Source organism: Fundulus heteroclitus, chromosome 20, assembly GCF_011125445.2.
Source record: "Fundulus heteroclitus isolate FHET01 chromosome 20, MU-UCD_Fhet_4.1, whole genome shotgun sequence".
In the NCBI taxonomy this organism is placed as follows: Eukaryota; Metazoa; Chordata; class Actinopteri; order Cyprinodontiformes; family Fundulidae; genus Fundulus; species Fundulus heteroclitus.
In genome coordinates this window covers 7598565-7622699 of record NC_046380.1, presented here as the reverse complement: position 1 = coordinate 7622699, position 24135 = coordinate 7598565, and the positions used below count along the sequence as shown (strand labels likewise).

General features: G+C 39.4%; 2 protein-coding genes across 3 annotated transcripts in view; one reads left to right on the top strand and one right to left on the bottom strand.

The window, feature by feature from the left end:
- Nucleotides 1-22012, top strand: part of cers5 (ceramide synthase 5) — a 34441-nt gene extending 12429 nt beyond the window's left edge. Inside the window, exons 2-11 of one of the 2 annotated variants that reach the window (XM_036152226.1) lie at nucleotides 5156-5261; nucleotides 7261-7391; nucleotides 7537-7594; nucleotides 7679-7729; nucleotides 11190-11282; nucleotides 14687-14815; nucleotides 15503-15609; nucleotides 17427-17583; nucleotides 19830-19916; nucleotides 21257-22012. In XM_036152226.1, coding sequence (XP_036008119.1) covers nucleotides 5156-5261; nucleotides 7261-7391; nucleotides 7537-7594; nucleotides 7679-7729; nucleotides 11190-11282; nucleotides 14687-14815; nucleotides 15503-15609; nucleotides 17427-17583; nucleotides 19830-19916; nucleotides 21257-21406 — 1069 coding nt within the window. In that variant the 3' untranslated portion in view covers nucleotides 21407-22012. The remainder of the gene's footprint in view (nucleotides 1-5155; nucleotides 5262-7260; nucleotides 7392-7536; nucleotides 7595-7678; nucleotides 7730-11189; nucleotides 11283-14686; nucleotides 14816-15502; nucleotides 15610-17426; nucleotides 17584-19829; nucleotides 19917-21256) is intronic. The other variant, XM_036152227.1, reaches the window with a different exon arrangement.
- A 41-nt stretch (nucleotides 22013-22053) lies between these two features.
- LOC105918741 (cytochrome c oxidase assembly protein COX14 homolog) lies at nucleotides 22054-23907 on the bottom strand. The gene is made up of 2 exons (XM_012853898.3): nucleotides 23768-23907; nucleotides 22054-22471 (listed from the first exon to the last, which is right to left on the bottom strand). The coding sequence occupies exon 2, from the start codon at nucleotides 22459-22461 to the stop codon at nucleotides 22285-22287; it is 177 nt and encodes a 58-aa protein (XP_012709352.1). The 5' UTR covers nucleotides 22462-22471; nucleotides 23768-23907; the 3' UTR covers nucleotides 22054-22284.
- Nucleotides 23908-24135: the final 228 nt, after the last annotated feature.

The window sequence follows — 24135 nt, the reverse complement described above, 5'->3', positions numbered from 1 at the left end:
TTTAGTGAATCATGAAATATTGTAGCAACCCCTCTGCCCCTGTTATGCTTTCTATTTTCAATTAAAAAAACTCTTTATATCTGAAGTAATCCAGTTATGAGGGTAGACAATGTAAGAGTAACTATAAAAACTAAGTGTATCAGACTTTTTTTATTTATTTTTTTTTTAAATACACTCTTTTACTGCTATACTCATGGTCTAATTGCAGCGTAGTTTTGACAACTTTCAGGTTGACGGGCCGTTGTGCTGAAATGTGCTGACGAGAACTTTCCTGGTAGGAGTTGGTGGCTTGTTAAACTAATTTACCCCGTTCAACCTCCCGGTATGTTGTGTTATTCAGCTGGTCGTGGATGCAGCTGTGTAAGTAAATACATTTCAGATTAAATGTCAGATTTTAATTTTGAATTGTATGAAATAAACGTAAGAAAAAAAAAACTGAGTGTATTAGATGACTTTAACCGTTAAAATGATCAAACGAGGACAAGAGAGAGACGGAAAAGCTCTTCCTCCTTCCAAGGCCACAAAATAACCAAATGGCCTAGGTTATTTTGCTTAACTCTAACAACTGCTGGAGTTCCACGTAGCTCAAAACAACATGGGGCAAAACTTTTTATTTTTTTATAGAGCTGTGCTTCATGCTGTCATTGTCATTGTTGTGGTGAGGTAAGGGCGGGAACTGCTGCTGATGCCTTCGGTTTCTTATCACCGCCACCTGTTGGACTGGAGGCGTGGTGCAGTTTCCGTCACAACTTCCTCATACATCATTAGGCTGTTTTGAATACATTATCCATGGTCTTTCAGAGCAGTGGAAACCAAAAGCACGCAATTTACCCAGGTAAAAATGAAATCCCAGGACTTTTAGTGAAAAAGGACTAATGTGACTCCTAAATCCAAGTCCTGCTAGATTTAAACCGGGTCTGTTTGACCTGCATTCCAGTTTGTCCATTGAACACTATTCTCCTTTGTCTTGACTGAATTTACATAGATGTGGAACATTTGGTTCTCGTGTTGTGCTCATTTGTTGAGGGTTGCTTTTTGCGTAATGAATAGCAGTTAGATTTGATCTTTTCGTCGCCTTTGGGTTATGTGACCCTCCTCAGTGTGTGAACCTGCATCTCACCACAAGGCACCAAGAAGAGCTACACCACCCAAGGGTTCCTCTAAATGCAATAGATCATGGTGCACACACATTGTAAGTGCAGCGTTTTAATAAAGACAAAAAGTATGTGTGCTCTCTGAACTCTTTGAAGGGGGGCGGAGCTTGGTGGCGTAGCATTTGTGATTGGTTGGGAAGATGTAATGACTGCAGTATTAACCTACATGATAGGCTAGAATGCAAAAGGATGGAAAACTGTTCTTCCATTTAACTTTTGTTGACCCTATTTTCCCTATCGCTCCACACATATTGTTATTGAATTATCGTCCTAATAGCCTACATTTGCACACTTTTACTAACTATAATCAGTTTAAAATAAATTAAAATACCATGAAACGGGAGAGAGGTAAAACTAGAGACGATGTCCAGTGTTCCCATTTAGCTATATATATTTTGTTGCTATATTTAGCGACTTTTCAGACCACTCTAGTGACTTTTTTTTATTTTTTCAAAAGGTGAGTAGTCTAGCAACAAATCTAACGACCTTTTCTGTGTTAATGGCAACTTTTCCTGAAAGCACCAGTCGTTCTGGAGTCATTTCCCTCGGCGCTGTCTCACAGGCACACCACAGCTGTCGCCTCGCCCCGAGAGGAGACCCACGGCACTCCGTTTCCAAATAAATCATGCATGCATAAAGGCGAAGTTGAACACGCAAAGTGGCCGTAATATAGTTTTTAAAGTAGTCTCTGAAACTGTTGCACTGAAATAATTCCCTGAATTTGATTCACACAGAGCTTTAATCACTTGGTCACCTCGTTTACTTTGTGTGCCTGTGTCAGCTGTCTTTTTGTTACAGTTTGTTTCTATGTAGTGTGGATTATGCTGCTATAGGCTTAGGCTGCTGGAGGACACCAGGGTCTGTTTTTCTCACTCTGCTGAATTCTCCTACTGCTCTCCAATCTGCATTGTTTGATTATTTCATTTTTAACTTTTTGTTCTGTCATTTTTCCTCTTCATAGAAGGTACACCTGGTCTGGTGTCCTGTTAGCTGTGACATCATCCAGGGAAGACAGATCATCCACTATTACCATATAACATATTCCTTAGAGAGGAAACGTTTTGACTAATCTGTCTGGTTTTATTGAATTTGACTTTGGAAAGTGCCTTTAAATAAATCCTGGAGGAAATCCTGACCAGCTAATCAGTAGAGCAGCTGGAAGGAAAAAGAACAGAAAAAAACAGACAAAACAAAACTCCTTGACGCTTTTGTAAAGTCCAAAAACTGAAACTTGTGAAACTCCCGTTTTTACCGTCTCTCACTTTACAGGAACTTGTACTCGCTTCTTAGAACATTGTTCTTTTTATCCTGAGGAAACGGTGTTCGCCCATGATGAAAGTGTCCCAGCCCTGAAATGCACTGATAGCTCAAGATGCAAAAACAAAGCCCAAAAAAAAAAAAAACATGTCAACACAAAATAGGGGCTTATTTAAAATACATCTGATGTTGAATTAAAGACCACAACACCCATTTTTCACATAAACGATAGAAACATGTGACACAAATCAACGAAAAATGCGTCATATTTTGCAGTCCATCATTTTAGTAGCTTTGTACTGAAATGTATTTTGTTGTTTTTACTGTTTATGTAATTTCAGAGGGGAGAAAACAACGCTCTCTAAACTTTAGGTTTCACTAAAGCATTACAATATTCTTTTGCATTCTCCAGAGGCACAATTAGGCAAATCCTCGTTGGAGTGCGCCTTCGAGAATTTGTCTAAATCTGCCGTGAGTGCCGGCGGTGGAAGGCCGGAAAAAGATTTGATTGTTAAATCTCGGGCCATCGGCGAATCCTCCCTGCGGAAGAGTCAGAGCAAACTAAATACCCTGTAGCCCCTCGTTTATTTAAATGTCCTTTCCAAGCATTTCCAGACTTATGCAGACCGATGTACACTGCAAAAACGCATCTAAAAATAAGTCAAATGTTCTTAAAGTTAGTGTATTTGTCCTTGATTTGAGCAGGTAAATAAGATTTTTTGCCAATAGAATGATTATTTTCACCCTTAAAATAAGATAATTAGACATCCAGCACTTGAAATAAGATGATGGAGAGTTGTTCACATTTTAAGTGCAAAAATCTTATTCCATTGGCAAATCGTCTTATTTACCTGCTCAAATCAAGGACAAATACACTGATTTTAAGAACATTTTTACTTATTTTAAGTTCCGTTTATGCAGTGTAACTCCAAAATGTAAATCCGTTTTAGCCCATTCAGATGCATTAGAATTCTCTCGACCCAGCTGAATAAAATGATTTTACCTTTTTAACTGCTTATATGCGTTTTATTTTATCAATTATTCTTTAGCTGCTCTATCTAGGAGCGCTATGCTTACATGAAGGGGTGAAACTGACTTAATTACGTTCGTTTCTGTAATAGTGTAACCAGAGAGGTTCAGTAGAGTTGCAGTTATCCGTCCTCAAAGTGGGATATTTAGGAAAATGTGTACGCAATCATTTTCAAACATGAAACTTTTTAAAGTTTTACCCTTTTTAAAAAAGAGGAACAACCTCAGAAAACACTGGATAGAAAGCTTGAGCCCTTAAATTAACTTTTTACTGAAGCCCCGCTGAAGAATAGTGGCAACAGGATTTATAGAGCGACAAATCCCCCGTTTTCCAACGTCGTACTTAATGAATAAGCGTCTAGCAACAGGACAACGGTCTGTTAAACAAGGCGGAGGCTTTTAGATGGAGCCAGGTTGCAAATAAAAATGCAGAATTTAGATTTTTATTTTTATTTTTTTTATGTACGCAGCTCCAGCAGATTGTTTTTGTGTAATTAGGATTAAAGGACTGATGTCTCAGCAGGATCTAGAAAAACTAATCCATGCGTTTATTTTTAGTCGAATTGATTACTGCAACGGTGTTTTTACAGGTCTGCCTAAAAAGTGGATCAGACAGCTGCAGCTGATCCAGAACGCTGCTGCCCGCGTCCTCACTAAGACTAAAAAAGTAGAGCACATAACCCCAGTTCTAAAGTCCTTACACTGGCTCCCTATATCTCAGAGAATAGACTTTAAAATACTTCTGTTAGTCTATAAATCCTTAAATGGCTTAGCACCTAAATACATCACAGACTTGTTATCAGTGTATCAACCCTCCAGACCACTAAGGTCTTCTGGCTCCAGCCTACTCTGCATACCTAGAACCAGAACTAAACACGGAGAAGCAGCATTTAGTTCCTATGCTCCAATTATCTGGAACAAACTTCCAGAAAACTGTAAAAGTGCGGAAAGCCTGAGTTCCTTTAAATCAAGATTAAAAACACATTTGTTTAAAATTGCCTTCAACTGTCCTAGTTAACTGAATCACCACTTTTTTGTTCTATTTTCTTTCTATATTTTATTCCTACTTGCTCTTATTCTGTTTTATTTTGCTATATTTTAATCATGTAAAGCACTTTGCATTGTCTTTGTACTGAATTGTGCTATATAAATAAATTTGCCTTGCCTTGCCTAATTATCATCTAAGGAGTTTCACAGCGGATGGTTACAAAAGACTCGAGGTATGTTTTTTTTGGCCACTGACCTTGTAAATGTTTGATCAAGTATTTTTTTTTTTTTATGAATGTTGCTTTGGAGTGAAGGGTGTAAAGATAATTTTTTTTTTATTATATATCAGTTTTCATGAAGCTCGTTTGTCCAGTTGTTCTACTTGATCATTAACTTGTCCTCTGAAGGGCGTCTATATTATTCTGCAACGCTGCACTTTGTTACAGCGGCGAGACCAAAGTCTGGCTCCTCATTCTCGCTTTTTATATTCAGAGTTAAAAACGGGGACATAAGTTTTCCTTTTATTCAAACCATGTATATGTATTAAGCTTTGAAGTGACGTCCAGCAGGAGTCTAAACTTCACCTTCTCCTGCCTGGTGAATGTTTATTCGCAGGTTATGTGGTCAAAGCCTTTTATTACCTGATGACTATTTGCTTTAACGTTCGCCTCCAAGCTCGTCCGTCATGATGCAAGGGAGTGATTTTCCATTTCTGACTCGCTCCGCAGATTTATTGCCAGCGCCTGCGCCCGACGTCTCCACATCCAGCCGGGCGGCGGACGGAGAGCCCAGCCCAACGTGCTGCTGGAGAAAGTCTTCACCTCCATCACAAAGGTTGGTCTCTGGCTTCCAGAGAAGAGGCTGCTGTAGATAATTGACACACCTACACATTATGCCGGCAAAATCGGCTGCCGACGCCTTTGTTTCCAAGCATTTCCAGACTTATGCGGACCGATATAACTCCAAAATGTAAATCCGTTTTAGCCCATTTAGATTCATTAAAATTCTCTCAACCCAGCTAAATAAAATGATTTTACCGTTTAGCTGCTTATATGCGTTTTATTTTATTAATTTTTCTTTAGCTGCTCTATCCTAGGAGCGCTATGCTTACATGAAGGGGTAAAACTGACTTAATTACGTTTGTTTCTGCAATAGTGTAACCAGAGCGGTTCAGTAGAGTTGCAGCTATCCGTCCTCAAAGTGGGATATTTAGGAAAATGTGTACGCAATCATTTTCAAACATGAAACTTTTTAAAGTTTTACCCTTTTTTTTAAAAAAGAGGAACAACCTCGTAAATTTTCAGGAACACATTATGCTAGCATTTTCATAATTTACTGATTGGATTAAATTGATGGTGTTTTCAGCCGTACAAGTTTTGGATAATGCGAGTTAAAAGCTGGTCAGGCTTTTAATACGGTGGGCAAATCCTCTACATTAAACTTTAAAACTATGAAATACAGCCAACAAAAATAAAATGACAGGCCTAGAGCAACAATAAAATAAAACCTGGGCTACATTCACACTGCAGGTCTTAATGCTCAATTTATTTATTTTTTTGCTTAAATCAGACTTATTGGGTTGCCGTTCATATTACTATTAAATGTGACCGCCATCATACTGCAGCCTGAAGGGTTCAAGACCGCAAAGTGACCCACAACACAGACAACGAGACGTCACACAGCAGCACACTGCTTCTTTCTAGAAGTGTTCAGTAAACTTTTGTTAAAAAAAAAAAAAAAACTCTTAACAAAATTTAAAGAAACGTGGATACCAGCCGTCGTCTTTCCACTGTCGCTTCATGCTTGCTCGGTATGAGGGATTGCTGCAAAGCCATCAACAATGGAGGCTCTACGCTTCTTCAGGAGGAGTGAATGCTGCTTGTTGGGACTTTGATGCAATCAACTGGGTTTCCTTAGAGAGGAAAGTTTTTTTGACCAATCTGTATAATATGATTGAATTTGACTTTGGAAAGTGCCTTCAGATGACATGTTTCATGAATTGGCGCTATATAAATTGAATTGAATATTAGTAGAAAGCTACTGAGCAATGGGAGCCGATATATATTCCACATCGTAGCGAGACTAAATGTTTATTAGCGGCAGTCTTCTGTTGAGCGCTAGCTGCTGATGCTGTGTGTGGACGTGTAGTGAAGAGACAGGAGAGTGAGGAAAAAGTCGGATAAAACGCGACATGGCCGTTCAGACTGTGGGTGCTATGAAAAATATACCTGTCAGAATTAGTATCATATGTGGAAGTGGCACAAATCTGATTTTTTTTGGGGTGAAATGATCGGATTTGTGTCACATTTCCCTGCAGTGTGAACGTAGCCTTAGGCTAGCTGCAATACCATAATTTCCTTGGTAACCAAACATTGATAAAAAGTTAATTTTGGCTTTGCTACTAACTGATAACATCAGACTGAATCTGTTTCATATGATTTTTGCCTTGTATCTTTGCATATTTCTGTATATTACACAATTGTTTAGTGTATACTTTATTATTATTATTATTACTTATTCTTTAACATGTCTATCTGAGCGTTTCCCTTTCCCCTTCACTGCTGCTGATACAGTAAAGGTTCCCCTCTGACGGACAGATAACAGATTATTCTGTCAAAGGCTCTGAGATTAGATATAAAAGGTAGAAAAAAAACCTGTTTTGTCCCTCAGTGGGTTAATTCATGCGTCCCAGCAGCAAAGTGAAAGCCAAAAGAAAAGCGTGCAGATACGCGCCAGGATAAAAATAGAAATCAATGTTGTCTGTTTTTCTTTTTCTGGGTCAAGCTCCTCCTTCTAGGCTAATTTATTATTTTTTTCCACCCTCTGGCCACAGAATCCAGACTCTCGCCATCTGGATGGCCTGTCCAAGCAGCTGGACTGGGAGGTGCGAAAGGTCCAGCGCTGGTTCCGGCACCGCAGGAATCAAGACAAACCCAGCACACACACCAAGTTCTGCGAGAGCATGTGGGTTGAAAGCCGGCGCGGTCGCGGCTAACCTGAGTTCAGGCTCGGCCAGAACGGGTTAAACGGTCGGGGATTAACTGTCACGTGGATTAATGATTCCCTTTGTGGTGAAATGTCTTCTTTTTTTTCTCTGTTCTCTTTCCAGGTGGAGATTTTCATTTTATTTGGGCATATTTATTTATGGGTTGCAGTTTCTGTGGCAGGTAGCTGACCAGCTGAGCATATCTGTGTTGCAGCATTTTAAGCCTCTCCCTGCTAACGGGCCTTTGTCTGTTTTCTGCTCTCAGTCTCCGTGGATGTGGGATACGCGGCATTGTTGGTACGGTTACCCCTATCAGGTACGATCAACGCGCTCCCTTCTTCTTCTTCTCTTGTCTCGGGTGAACTGCAAAGCCAAACGTCGCCATCGAGAAGGAAATCCGCGTAAAATGTTTTTAGGCCCCAGACCTAAGGCTGGGCAATAAATCGATTTAATCGATTAATTCGAATTTACAATTCTTTAAGATTTCATTTTTGGAAAATCTGGATACACTCATTGGGTTCCCATGAAGAGAACAGCATGTGATGTTGAATATATGTTTAGGCAAATGTATTGTCAAAATATTGTTAAGTAGAACCTTTTTTTTTTTTTTTTTACCATAATACGAGGTACTTCATTTACTTATTTACTTTTTTTTTACCTGGTTTGATGTTTACAAGTGCAGTGAAGCCTGTTCTCAGCTCAATGTGTAATACCACTAGCAGCAAATGTTTTGTTATATTTTCATTGTTTATAATGGCACAGCTGCCATCTTGTTTTACAAGCTTGTTTCACAGCTTGTTTTTAGTTGCAATTTGAATTCAGGTCAACTCTCTGACAAAATGCTTGACATAAAAGCAAGGTTTTAAAATAATTTCTTTTTATGAAACAAAAAGGAGGAAAAAAATCGATTAATCGGATTTGGTATGATAAAATCAGAGATTTATTTTTTAATCCATATCGCCTAGCCCTACCTAGACCTCAGCCGCGCAGTGACCGCAGTTGCTGTTTACCGATAAAAAGACGGCCGCTTCGGTCTCTGGATGTTCATGTCTACACAACACAGGACGAGATAACAGACCACATTACCTCAGATACGCACCAGATCTTTGCGTGCGTCTCATAGAGCCTCATCCTCACTGGGTAGATGTGTGTTAAAAAAAAAGGGCCGTGAATGAGCTGTTGGAGATTCTCAGTCATCCAGGTCATGATCATTCCAAAAAAGTTACAAAGACAAAACAAGAAACACAAGAAAAGCACATTTATAAATTGTCTATTTAGGACTAGGATTGGCTTGTGTGACATCAGAGGTGTGGTGAAACAACCTAAACGACGTGCAGCATGAAGAAAAGTAGCCAGTATTTACTTTTCTCTTCTCCCATATCCTGCAGCTGAGTAACCAACCGGCGGCTTTGGAGCAGCAGAAACCCCGCTGCTCGTATCTGTTTACTTTTTACTCCGCTGCTTCTTCTTGAACACATGCTACTGCGTCGTAAAAGCAGCCGAACAGTTATGATGCAAATGTGTTTCTGTTGCTCTCTTTGTTGAGGATTAAAAGCTCACTACAAAAACAATGCAAAGTGCTTTACATGATTAAAATATAGGAGAATACAACAGAATAAAACTAAGTTGGAATAAAATGTAGAAACAAAATAAAACGTGGGAAAATGGAAACTAAAAGCAATTATTAAAAACAGTTGGACTACAAAGTTGAACTAATGATGTTTTAGTAAAACAGTTTAACTAGAACAGTCGAAGGCAATCCTAAACAAATGTGTTTTTAATCTTGATTTAAAGGAACTCAGACTTTCAGCACTTTTACAGTTTTCTGGAAGTTTGTTCCAGATAAGTGGAGCATAGGAGCTGAATGCTGCTTCTCCATGTCTGGTTCTGGTTCTGGTTCTGCAGAGCAGGCTGGAGCCAGAAGACCTGAGTGGTCTGGAGGGTTGATGCCCTGATAACAAGTCTGTGATGTATTTAGGTGCTAATTCAGGGATTTATAGACTCCGTCCGTCCGTCTTCTTCCGCTTATCCGGGGTCGGGTCGCGGGGGTAGCAGCTTCAGTAGGGAGGCCCAGACGTCCCTCTCCCCAGCCACTTGGGCCAGCTCAAGTGACTCAAGTGATTTATAGACTAACAGAAGGATTTTAAAGTCTATTCTCTGAGATACAGGGAGCCAGTGTAAGGACTTTAGAACCGGGTCCATGTTCTCTACTTTCTTAGTCTTAGTGAGGACGCAGGCAGCAGCGTTCTGGATCAGCTGCAGCTGTCTGATCCACTTTTTATGATCTGAGCTAGAGGGAGCATGTAGATATTGAAAAGGAAGGGACCCAGGATGGACCCTTGGGGAACCCCACATGTGATTTTTGTCATTTCTGATGTAAAGTTACCTACTGATACAAAAAATTCCCTGTCCTTTAAGTAGGATTTAAACCAGTGGAGAGCTGTACCACAGAGGCTGACCCAGTTTTCCAGACGGTCTAACAGGATGGATGATCGACAGTATCAAATGCTGCACTGAGGTCCAATAGAACCAGCACAGTGGTTCTTCTACAGTCTGTATTTATATGGATGTCATTAAACACCTTGATAAGGGCCGTCTCTGTACTGCGGTGAGGAAACCTGACTGGAAAACATCAAAGCGGCTGCTCGTTGATAAGAAGGTGTTTAATTGTTGAAATACAGCTTTTTCCGATAATCTTACTGATAAAGGGGAGGTTTGAGATGGGCCTGTAGTTCTGCAGTAGAAGTTTGTCCAAATTGTTCTTTTTCAGCAGTGGTTTAATAATTCAAAATGTCTTGAATGTTTGAATAGAGAAAGCTCCACTGTAACCTCTGATGTTGTTAGCTAATTTAGCCTCCAGTATCTTTACTACTTAACAAAGACGTAATAAAGGGGAGCACACTGATTTATTCCTTCACTTTTCGTCGGCTATCTGAGGTTTCGGATGATAAACAATTTCCTGCTTTGATTTGAACCACAGAATGGAGCAGAAGCGCGTCTCGACGGGGGAGCTCAGATCGACAGAACGCCGGCACTGCTGCCTGAGAAGCTAATATTTAACCAGATAGCATTAGCTTCTGTTGTGCGGGAGGTTTACGCCTTCATAGTTTCAGCTGCAGCAGCTTTACTGACCTTTTTACGTTGCTCTAAAACTATTTGTGTCAAATGGTTTAGCTTGTAGCGTCGGCCCAGTTAAGCATTTCAGGATGAAGAGGGTTTCATATATTCCTCTGGCTGGAGTCGACATGTTAGCCGAGTTTAAACTTCCTGCAGCAGATTTCTGTAGAGATGAGCGGCTGCAGGGAGGCCGAGTGTCTGTTATTGCAGCGATCGGAGGATAAATCCCAGTTTATCGATTTTTGACGCACAATCGTGTTTTTAAGTGTTTATTATATTGAGATGTTGATGATTTAGACAACCCCATCGCACACTTTCAAACGTGTCTGATGCTGATTCATCGGTTTAGATATTGCAGTTGTCAGATTGGAGGGGTCTAATATTCATAAATCAGTAGAGATGCAACAGTTTGCCTGCTTGGATTTTGTGTTTCCCTCTAAGGAGCAACATGCTGCAGGTTCTGTCAATGGCAGTTAGAGTTTTAGATGAAAATGTATGAAGTATAAGATTATTCACATTTCTGCATCAAAGCCTATATCCCTTCGTCTTCATGTGATTTTTTTATTTTTATTAATTGGGTTTAGTTTGCTTTGCTACAGAAGAATAACTAAGGCTGTTGTTTGAGTTAGTTTTCTAATCCCTGCTCTCTGTCTCTTCAGATTATGACTCCAGGGCTTTATCACTACTATGTGACTGAGCTGGCCTTCTACTGGTCACTTATGTTTTCCCAGTTCAGGGACATAAAAAGGAAGGTGAGTGAAACACCGGTCTACTAGGTCAGACCTCCGCAGGGGCCACTCCCTGTTAAACATTAGTCAAAACATCCTATTGTTCCTCATGTAGCCGTGGGAGAAAATGGCGTGAAAGGGTGCACAGGATGCAAAGTTTTTCATATATATATACACACACACAACTGTCATGGTATATTATGGCTTTCAAAGACCATTTTATCAAGTTCCTCTATCAGGTTTGCTTTAGATGGGTGGTCACATGTTTCTTTTTCTCCCGTGGAGGCGTGGTGCAGCTGATGAGGCTCAGTCTGTAGAAGCACTGTTTTCAGTGTGAGAGCAGCCCCTGTCATGTGACTGCAGGACGGAGCAGGCCTGAGTCGGTTAGAATAGCAGAAATTCCTCAGAGTGCCAAGCTGCAGATGCTTGTTATAATTCAGTTCAACTGTATTTATATAGCGCCAATTCACAACACGTCATCTCAAGGCACTTTACAAAGTCAGATTAAATCAGATTATACAGGTTGGTGAGAAAGTTTCCTCTCTAAGGAAACCCAGCAGGTTGCATCAAGTCTCTCCAAGCAGCATTCACTCCTCCTGAAAGAGCGTAGAGCCACAGTGGACAGTCGTCTGCAATGGTGATGGCTTTGGAGCAATCCCTCATACTGAGCATGCATGAAGCGACAGTGGAGAGGAAAACTCCCCTTTAACAGGGAGGAGAACCTCCAGCAGAACCAGAACCAGGCTCAGTGTGAACGCTCATCTGCCTCCACCCACTGGGGATTAGAGAAGACAGAGCAGAGACACAGAAAGCTCAGAAGCTCACATTGACCCAGGAGTACTTTCTTTGTTAGATTGTAATAGCTGATGATCTGCCTCCCCTGATGATGTCACAGCTAACAGAACGCTAGACCAGGTGTACCTTCTATGAAAAAAAACATGACAGAGAACAAAACGTTAAAAGCTGAAATGACAACAAGCAATACAAATTGGAGAGCAGTAGGAGAACTCAGCAGAGTGAGAGAAATAGATCCTAATGTCCTCCAGCAGCCTAAGCCTATAGCAGCATAACTATAGAGATAGCTCAGGGTAACATGAGCCACTCTAACTATAAGCTTTATCAAAAAGGAAAGTTTTAAGCCTAGTCTTAAAAGTAGACGGGGTGTCTGCCTCACGGACCAAAACTGGGAGTTGGTTCCACAGGAGAGGAGGCTGATAGCTAAAGGATCTGCCTCCCATTCTACTTTTAGAGACTCTAGGAACCACCAGCAGACCTGCAGTCTGAGAGCGAAGTGCTCTGTTAGGAACATACGGGGTAATCAGAGCTCTGATATATGATGGAGCTTGATTAATAAGGGCTTTATAAGTTAGAAGGAGAATTTTAAATTCTATTCTTGATTTAACAGGAAGCCGATGAAGGGAAGCTAAAATTGGAGAAATATGATCCCTCTTGTTGATTTTCATCAGAACTGCTGCAGCATTTTGGATCAGCTGAAGACTTCAAACTGCATTTTGTGGACTTCCTGATAGTAAAGAATTACAATAGTCCAGCCTTGAAGTAACAAATGCATGGACTAGTTTTTCAGCATCACTCCTGGACAGAATATTTCTAATTTTGCCATTTGGCATACTTTGTTAACCTGACCTAAATTTGCTGTAAAGCTGATTTAATTTTTGTTCTTTCCTGGATGCTCAGAGGAAGCTGCTATATCACATGCTTAGGGGATTTCTTGATTAGATTTTGGTTTATTGGGCCGTGCTGCATACTTTATTATTGTACGAAATTGCAAAATTCCCTTTTCACCACTTATTTAACATCTGCTTTAAATCATTAATGTAACATGTTGATAACATATTGCCATGCAACACAATTCAGAGATCAGTGACTTACAAACCCAAAATAATGATAGGTGATATACAGTATTGTTCTCAGTATCTGGATCTTTAGTATTATTAGTTTTCTGAAGGATCACTTGGCTGGACTCCCAGATGCCTACAAAGTTACTGTATTGTCAGTGGCTGTCAAAGTCTTCCTGCCTAACTGTAAAAATCAGATTTAATCCATTTTAATCACAGCTTTCTGTATTAACTAGGTCTTTAAATAAAATGGTTGGATATGAACAACACAATTCATATTTTACATTAATTTTAGGTTTGTCGGATGTCAACAAGTGACTGAGATTTCGTGTGTGTGTGTGTGTGTGTATGTATGTATGTGTATATATATATATATATCTATCTATCTATCTATCTATCTATCTATCTATCTATCGATAGATAGATAGATAGATAGATAGATAGCGAAGTGCAATTTACTGTGATTTTTCAAGCTGTATGCAAACGAAATTTCGTTCTGTACGCACTTTGTGCATTCAAAATAACAAATAAAGCTGTCTAAAGTGTGTGTGTGTGTATAATATATATATATAGATATATAATATATAGATATATATATAATATATATATACATAGCTATATATTATATATATAGCTATATATATCATCTATATATATATATATATTAACCTATATATGTATATTCTTAAATATATTAGATATAATTATATTATCTATAGATAAGATATATAATAGATATATAGATATAGATATATAGATATATATATATAGATATAGATATATAGATAGAGAGATAGCTAGCGAGTGCAATTTACTGTGATTTTTCAAGTGTATGCAAACGAAAATTCGTTCTGTACGCACTTTGTGCATTCAAAATAACAAATAAAGCTGTCTAAAGTGTGTGTGTGTGTATGTATATATATATATATATAATATATATATATATAATATATATATATATATATATCTATATATATATATAGTATATATATATATAATACTATATATAGAGATAGATATATATAATATATATATATAATATATCATATATTATATCTATATATATATATAGATATATATATATATATATATATATATTAGATAGATAGATAGCGAAGTGCAATTTACTGTGATTTTTCAAGCTGTATGCAAACGAAATTTCGTTCTGTACGCACTTTGTGCATTCAAAATAACAAATAAAGCTGTCTAAAGTGTGTATGTATGTATGTATATGTATATATATATATATATATATATATATATATATATATATATATATATATATATATATATATATATATATATAGATATATATATATATATATATATATATATATATATATATATATATATATATATATATATAAAGATATATAGGTAGATAGCGAAGCGTACGCAATGCATAGAAAGAATAGAAATTACCTTTATTGTCCTTTGGTGGGGACGTTCTAAAACCAAAAACCTGACATTAAAGACAAATTAAGAGATTAAAATCTGTGGAGGTGTTAAAGCCGTCGCGCTCGGATTGGAGGAATGTGCCGCGCTCTGATCTCCAACCTGTTTTATTCTCAGGACTTCCTCATCATGTTCATCCATCACCTGGCAACTGTGAGCCTCATTAGCTTTTCCTACGCCAACAACATGGCCCGTGTGGGGAGCCTCGTGCTGTGTGTCCACGACGCCTCCGATTTCCTGCTCGAGGTCGGTAATGAGCGTAAATGATCGTCTTCATGAGAGCAGAACTGGAATAGTTTTACATTAGCTGTTGTTTTTTTTACTGTACCATGGACTCAAACAGTAAATAACTCTTTTAACCATCCGTGGGTCAAAAAGTACACATGATAAATGTTTGGCTGTATATTTGTCCCTTTTTTTTTATAGCTCCAAATCAAAACGGCGGAGCGTGAAAACTTGTTTTCTTCTTTATGCTAATGAGTTGTTGCACAGGAAACAGTCCTGAGAGAAATTAAAAAGGCGCCGCTTCTAATAGTTTAACCCCCCCCAGAGTCCTGCAGCAGTTTCTGTGCTTTTGATTCTTCAGTTCGTATGAAATAGCTGCGAGGAAAACGACTAACGCATCACCGCCAGGGTTATGGTTTGGGTTGCAAATGATGAAGTTTTTTTTTTTTTTTCATTGATGTGAAAGATTAATACATTCAGGTTGATGAATTTTACGTATCGTTGCTAATAATTGGGTTTAGTCGTGACCTGAGCTTCAGTGTCGGCTGATTTTTTGCCTTTCAGCTTCCAATAACTTTCAGTTCTTTGTCTTTTTGTCTTGACTGAAATTCTCTGCATACCTGTGAGCGACTGATACGTGGAACAAACATTCCTTATGAGCTATTCATATATATGTTTTTTTTATCTGTTGTTTTTGTTCTTCAACAGGCAGCCAAGATGGCAAACTACGCCAAATGCCAGCGGCTGTGTGACTTCCTCTTCATTTTGTTCAGTGGGGTTTTCTATGTCACACGGCTTTTTATATTTCCAGTATGGTGAGTGTTTTTATTTACTTTATCATTTTGGGTTTGTCTCTGTTTTCACAAGAACAGTGAACACATCTTTTGAGCCTTTTTGTTGCTGCCAAAATACAAACGTACAGCTCTTATTGTGCTTTTCACAAATGGATGACAGGACCCAGTGAAATTTAAACCAAATCTGCTAATTCATGCAGAGGAGACGTCGTTTGAGTTTCCTGGCAGGAGTTCTGGGATCTGGGTGGGTTTTTAGCTACGCTGCAGCTCTGCCTCCACAGACAATAGGAAACCTGTCACTGGCAGAAGTAACCCGAGCAGCTAGATTCAGTGTCTTGGTGTGAATGAGTGAGTGCCGCTGAAGCTACCTGCACTGAAATTCAAACCTTTATGGGGGGGTGGATGGGTCTGCTGACAGCCTTGTGTCACTTGGCTGGATTTAAAGAAACACTTCACGTTATAGTAAACTTATCTGCTTCTGTTTTGCTCCTGTGTCGCTAAACTGAGATAGTGCTGGTTAACAATATGAATTTCCATTTAATTTTGTTAGGTGTACCGTGTAAGTCGCTCCTGAATATAAGTCACATCATTCAAAAAATGCATCATAAATAGGGGGAGAAAAAAAAAACATGACACACCGGAATATAAGTCGCATTTATTTAGACATTTATTTCACAATCCAAGAATAAAAACTGACATTTAATCTGGTAATCCAACAGCTGAATCCACAACCAGCTGAATAACGTGGAGCATACCTGCGAGGACGAATGGCGTAAATTAGTAACTCCAACCAGAAATATTAACGAGCCGTTACGCTGAAAGTTGCCAATATTACTTCTAAATCAGGCCGTGAGCGTCACAATGCTACGTGCTAAGCTAACAGTACGACGCGGATGTTTCAGAGCAACGTAAAGCTCACGTGCATCAGAGAAGCTGTAACCCGCCTGGTAAACAGAGCTGTAAGCTAGCGCTAGCTGCTGTTAGCTTCTCAGACAGCCTAATAAAAGGTTCTGACGCAGTCTTTCTGCTGCTTGAATGCAGAACGAAACGGCGAAACATACAAACATGTGTTCCGTCTTTGTTGTCTTGTTTCGATTCATTTTTAAGTGGTACAGGAGCAGGATAGTATAGCAAGCCCTCTTGTGGCTAGAGACGGTAATGTTTACTCCTTGGTTCATACCGGTTAATTTTATATATAAGTCACACCTAAATAGAAGTCACAGGATCAACCAGACTATGAAGAAAAGTGCGACTTAAGGCCCATTCATACCTCACGTAAAAGACGGATACGGATACGTGTGGAGTGTTTCATACGTTCAAACCGTCGATTTCGTCCGTATTTTGACACGAAAATTGGGAGCTTACGATTACGGACGAAACGGATCAATACGGAGCAATACTACCGGAAACGGTGGGGGCGCTATTGAGTTTGTGGTACAAAATGTCAACAAAATCACGAAGAAGGTTAGACTTTTGGGCTTTAAACAATGGCGGGATTCGAGGAACGACTTGCGGAGCTTGTCCGCAACTACCGTGTCCGGGGCACAAGGACAAACAAAAAGTTTACTTACGGAGCAAATACAACAAAATCACGTGTTGGACTGTCGCCATGTTTGATCAGTGATGAATTATTGGCGCCCAGCACTGCCACCTAGAGGAAATATTGGTTACTGCGCACCTCAACGGACGGGGGTATGAAGGAGTCAACGGAAAGAACGTACGGACAGAAATACGGACGTGTAGGCCAAACGTAGGGTATGAATGGGCCTTTATAGTCTGAAAAAAACGGCACTTTTCCTATGCGATTAAGACAATAACGCATGTTTCTGTGTTTACAGGATCCTGAACTCTACTATGTTTGAGAGCTGGGCCATCGTGGGACCCTATCCTTCCTGGTGGCTCTTCAACGTCCTGCTGCTTCTCCTCCAAGTGCTGCACATCTTCTGGTCTTACCTCATATCCCGCATAGCTTACAAAGCCATAATGCGAGGAAAGGTGAGCTCAGCGGCAAAGTTCTGTTCAGATTATTTAAGCCGCCGTCTTCACTCTTCTTTTTCTACTTCTTTTTTTTTTTTTTTGTGGTGGAAGCCTGGTGAAATGTGTTTACCTAAAACGTTGCTGGTTCAGACGGATTAACATCCGATCTGGACCTGGTTGGCTCGCTAAAGTCAGGAATAACATGCAGAGCTGATGAGTAGCTGGCAGGAGCTCTTATCTAACAGATTTAACCTTCACTACTTTCAGGTAAGACCGATTCACGGAGTAAAACCAGACAGTTCAAAGTGAAGGAAAGACCTTTTTTAGACTTTTTTTTTAGTTATTCTGCGGGAAAAAGGCTGCATATGTGCACAAGTGGGACTCACTTTCCTCAGACCGATGTCAGAGACTGGTAGATGGCTACAAGATGCAAGACATAAAAGTCAGTTTTCTAAAAAAAAAACAACCCTAATATTTATGTTGTTTCTCACAGTTTAAGAATAATGGATTTGGAGTGAAGAGGTCAGTCTGTTCTGAACCCCACAGGAACTCAGCAGAGGATCTCTACAGAAGCATAAATGAGCCGCTTGACGCGCATTAGAGCAGATTTTCTATTTGATGCACAAATCTTCACGGTGGGAGGAACCTAAATCATTAAAACTCTGCGTACGTTTGTGGGTCCGGTTACCGCAAGAAGGAGGTTTGACCGGACGCCACAGCGGACCCAGGATCAAGCTCCTGAATTTTACGAGCCAAACAGGAAACGTCAGGCGCTAGGCAGGACGTTTCCTGTGAATTTCAAAATAAAATCACTCTAGCGTGACTAGGGCTTGACTAACAACACTCAGCAGGCAGCGAAGCATTGAAACCACTGAGCTATATAATACACTGGAGTGCTGATTTTGCCGAAAAACTGAAGTCACTGGCCGCCATCTTGCTACTCCCTACTCTCACAGAATCCCACAGGACTTGGTTGCAACAACAAGCAGTTTTCTGGCTCAGTGAAAACGTTTCACAGGTAATTCTACAGTCAGTGGATTTACTAACACTATCAACTACTAGGAAATTAGGTGCTGAAATATTTTACATGTTATTCATATTAAATATATATATATATATATATATATATAAGTATTTGTATATGTATATATGTAGATATATGTATACATATATGTAAATAGATGTTTTTGCATATTGTTATTTATATATTTCTAAATGTTATATATATATTTAAATAGATAAAATGCAAAATATTTCAGCACGACTTTCTCATTACTTGATATTTTTAGAACATAACATAAAAGTATATGGCATTTGACATTTTAAAAGTCTTAAGCCCCCCCTGAACATAAGAAAATCCTCGTTATTCGATGCTGTAGCGCACGTATTCACTAGTTACTAGGGGAAAATAGGGAGTACCAATATGGCGGCTGGTGGCTTTAAAGCGACTCGTTCTAACAGCGGGCGATTAGCACTCCAGTGTATAATATAGCTCAGTGGCTGAAACTGGAAGCTGGAAAAATGCTTAATTAACTAAAAACGGGTCAGAAATGTTCCAGAAAGACTCCCAGCAGGCCATGAAATGTCCGGTGGGAATGTTTAGATACCGCAGCATGTTCTGTGGTACCTAACACAGAACATGCTGCGGTCCAAACACATGGCGCTGTGCAAAACAAACTGACCCGAAGTCAGAAAGTTACCCTGAGTGTTCAGAACTCTGGAGACAACAAAGGCATCAAACTCAGCGATTACTCAGGCGGAGACACACATGGCCGCACGTTTTGTCACGCTGATGATGAGAGAAGATAAAAAACACTCCTGTCTTACTCGTGTACTTACCAGACTGCGTGACCTCTGGGCCACCCTTATCTGCGTTGGGTGTGCGCATCTACAGCCAAGACATGCTGTAAATTCATAAGCATTCAGTCTGAGGCTGCATGATATAGAAATGACAGGTCAGCATATTCACAGTAGGACTTTACACCATGTCTGCAGCAAAGGACGGCCTGAACGTTAAGGCTGATTATATAAGAAGCTCCAAAACAAACCAAGCAGAATCTGTTTGTTTTCACTTCACCACGTTTGATAGGTTATCGTTGTCATTTCACAGTAGTTTGTATATTTTAGTAGATTTAGTAGATAGCTGAACAGAGGAAAGCCTCTCCTGCAGTCGTGCATCCACCTTCTCCACACAAAGCTGATTGTTGTCCCCCCCCCCTCTCCTTTCACTTTTCCTTTCTGACTTTGTCTCATTCTCCCTGCAGACGCGGTTTATTTCCTCTCCCTCCTTTCTTGCTCCTCTGCGTCTGCTCTGTCTGCTTGACAACTTTGCCGTCCCTCTGTGTGCCGCTGTAAGTTTCCCTGCACCTGATCACAGCGGGCCTCCGTCGTTCTTTCACTTTCCTGCCGTGTTAGTTTGCAGTGTGGGGAAAGTTGTAAACGATGAGTAGCGTGGTAATGATGCCATGAATGTCAGGTATGTTCAACTGTTTCCAATTAAGTCAGACGTGTTGAAATTGTCCAGCAGCGCCCCCCTGTGGCCAATAAGGGGAAAGACGTATACAAGAAAACTTAAACATTTGAGCAGTTAAACCAACTTTATATATATATATATATATATATATATATACACAGGACTGTCTCAGAAAATTAGAATATTGTGATAAAGTTCTTTATTTTCTGTAATGCAATTAAAAAACATGAAATGTCATACATTCTGGATTCATTACAAATCAACTGGATAATTGAGTTTTCTTCAGCTGTAAGCCATAATCAGCGATATTAAAACAATAAAAGGCTTGCGATATTTCAGTTGATTTGTAATGAATCCAGAATGTATGACATTTCATGTTTTTTAATTGCATTACAGAAAATAAAGAACTTTATCACAATATTCTATTTTTCTGAGACAGTCCTGTATCTAGGATGCTCTTAAAAAGTTAAAACAACGCACATTAAAAAATAAATTACACTGACACTAGGGCTGGACGATAATTAAATAATATATATTGATAGATGGAAAAAAAGACTCAAAAAGTTCAATAGAATAACAATTTTTCTACCTTTTGCATTCTAGCCATGTAGGTTAATATTAGTCATTACATTCTCTCAACCAATCACAACGCAGACCCATGAACCAAGCTCCACCCCATTCAAAGAGTTCAGAGAGCACTAGTGCTTTTTTTCTTTTTTTAAAAAACATGCAGTTTTGGTAAAAAGTTGGTTGAATAAAGGGTTTAGTTTGAATTCAGTGTTTGTGTCTTTAACTAAAAATAGGTTGCTAAGTAACAGCATAAAATGGTCATGGCTGCACTTAAAATATGTTTTGAATTTGTTGATATATTTCTATTTAATCGAGAGATATATATATATATATATATATATATATATATATATATATATATATATATATATATATATATATATATATATATATAATTAACTAAAAACTATATCTATATATAGATAGATAGATAGGCTGCTGGAGGACACCAGGGCCTATTTTTCTCACTCTGCTGAGTTCTCCTACTGTTCTGCAGTTTCCATTGTTTGTTGTTATTTCAACTTTTTACTTTTTATATATATATATATATATATCATCCAGCCCTAACTGACACCAGCGAGAAACCTGACATTGTATTGATTTGTAGCCCGTTTCCTTCATGTAAAGTTCTGCCTTCCTCCCTCTAAGGTGTGCAACGACGTCCGCAGCGACGTCGAGAGCAGCTCAGAAGAAGAGCGCAACGCCACGGAAGGCCTCAGGGCCTCCAAGGGAGAGAACGGCACCAACGGCCACTGCGCCCCAGCCAGAGCCCGAACGCAGAACCACTGCAGCTGGTGACGAGGAGCCGGGAGCGCCGCCTGCAGTTCCCTCCTTCACAGCCTCTCCAAGAGCTTTGTCTGCCTGACCTGCGAGGCTCCCTCCCTCATCCAGCTAGATTAACACTGACAGCACTGATTCACGTCTGAGCCGGTGACTGCATCAGCCGCGGGACTCCACAGACGACGTGGAAGTCGAATCAAACGTGATTTGCATAGCCTTATTTTTTGCAGGCGTTGGGATTGAGTGTGACTGCAGAGATTGGTCGGTTTTAAACGTTCTCTCCCAGTTTTATTGGTCAGATGAACTTAGTTTTGGTTTTTTTTGTCTTGAAGGTTTTATTCACAGCCGTTGGCACAAAGCTGACACGCCTCATCGGACGAGAGGAAAACATGTTTAAAGCAGAAGTTTGCGGTTCTGCATGAAGCTGTGGATCAATCCTTCAACCACAACGTTTGGCTATTTTGTGACTCGTTTTACTGTTTTTACTACTTCTTCCAAGACCGAACGTGTATGGAGTCGTCACTGCCGTTAGAAAACCAGGTTTGAGGACCATGAAAAAGAACCGTTTGTTCTCACTCTAGTGCTTTGTACAAAGTATTTTAAAATATATACTCTGTTGTTTGAGGTTGTCTCTCTTTCTGTAGTACTGTGATGAATTGCTGCACTTTTATTTAAGGTGTTTTATTATAATACAAACCATAACAGCCATCCTGAAACAATATAATGAACATGACACAGGCCACTGATGCAAATATATTCTTAAAACAGATTCCTTTAAGTGTTATCAGCAAAAATTATGCTTGCGAGGTAACCTCAGGGGAAAAAACACAAACATGGGAGGAATCCATCCCTTCAGGAGAGAGGAATGGGGAAATGTCCAGTGCAGAGAGAGTCCATCAGTCTTTGATGATTTCTGGGTCCTGGTTCTCTGCAGCCAGTTTCAGCTGTTTCTGCTTCTCCATGTACCGGTACCCTCGCATCGCACACAGGTACCCTCCGTACACCGTCAGCAGCATCATCGAGGCAGAAAAGGCCCGATAGCCGATATCAGCCAAGCGCTTTCCCGACACCATGATGGGGAGTCTGAGGGAAACCAGGAGCAGAAGTCAGAGCAGGTGGTTGGTGAACAAACTGGGCGTCCAGGCTCATCAGGTTCTAGTCTAGATTACTACTAAAACATTACTAATCATCATTTTGATGTAATATTGGACTATAAGGTGCCCTTAAAATCATTAAATCTAGTCAAAATTGATGGTGCGCCTTATATATGATTACCATTGTGTTTACTGACTGGTTTTATTTGGTAAAACACATTAAAAACATCTGTTAAAATGTGTAAGTACGACTTTGGTTAGCAACAAAGTCGCTCCGCTCAATGGATATTCGGAGCATTACGGTAAACTGATAGGACCCCTGAGCTGTCTACAAGACTGCCTGACTGTAATGTCTAAACTAGAAGTGCATTCATGTAAGGCAGCCCGCGCCTAGAGTACGCGCTAGCAACAATAAACCTAGTAAGTTAATTCAATATAAAAGTTAAGTTTATTTTGGCCTTTTGTTAGAAACAGGGTAGTGTAGTCCAACTGCTCTGTCCTCCTGACAGAGACAGAGCTGTGTACGCCTTAAAATCCTGTGCGCTTTATGGTCCGAAAAATACGGTATGTGGAATTATTAGAAGCATTGATGTTTTATAAAAGTTCACAGGACACAATTTAGATTAAAAAAGTTAAACTCACTTATCGTACAATATATATTTTTAATAATGTAAAAACTATTAATTGATCAATTGATTTATACCTAAAAACCTTTAAAGAGTTGTGAAAATATTGGTCACTGTAAATTACCAGTAACTAATGTGAGTAAATTATATTTCAATTAAAAAAAAGACGGTTAATCCCAAAGGTGAATTAAATATATAACTCATACCAGTCACCCGTATATGTGCTCCATTCCAGTATCTAAACTAACGTGGTTCTATGTTATCACTAACATCCAGAAATGAAGGCACAATGACATTTTTAATCTGAACACTACTTCCGGTCTTATTTTTAGTGCATTAATAATTATTTTATAAACAATTTAAATGTGTTTTTAAAAATAAAACTACAGCTATGTCTACTGCCAAAAACAAAGCGCGTGAAAAAGAGCGTTTGGCAATGAAATAAAGTAATAAATAGAAGCACTAAAAAACAACCTATTTTATTTAACTCACGTCGTGGTTCTGGTGACACACATCTAGGAATCCCGTCTACTATTTAAAAACATTTCCGAGTCAAACATCCTTCTTTTCTGTTGAACGCTTGCATCTCAAAACTAACGAAGACCGGAACTGTTGGGTAATTATAGCAGAAAAAAAAAAACATCTTTGCATTTTCTCACCTTTTATTGGTCAGAAAAGAACCGCAGCAAACGCTCGTTTCTTCACGTCAATGTCAGCTCGCCAGAAAACAGATATCTAGCCGTCAGCTAGCTAACCTTCGTCTGCGTAAGATCCGGAAGCTGCTGCTCATGGGAAACTCACTCGTGTCACGCAAAACAAAACAAAACCTGGCAGTGAGGTGTTATAGAGCGCCCCCACCCGACCAGGAGTCCATCTGCAGCTACTGCTCAACTGGCCTCGGGGGAAAAAAGTCAAAGCTGTCTCGAAGATTTATAAAAGGAACCACAGGAGGGAGTTTTTAACATGATATGGACGTCTGTTACGTTATTCTATTTTGAAAAAAAAAAAGATTACAAAAAATGAAGTT

Coding starts and splice junctions, on each gene's coding strand:
- LOC105918741 (XM_012853898.3), bottom strand. CDS start 22,461: ATGGTGTCGGGAAAGCGCTTGGCTGATATCGGCTATCGGGCCTTTTCT.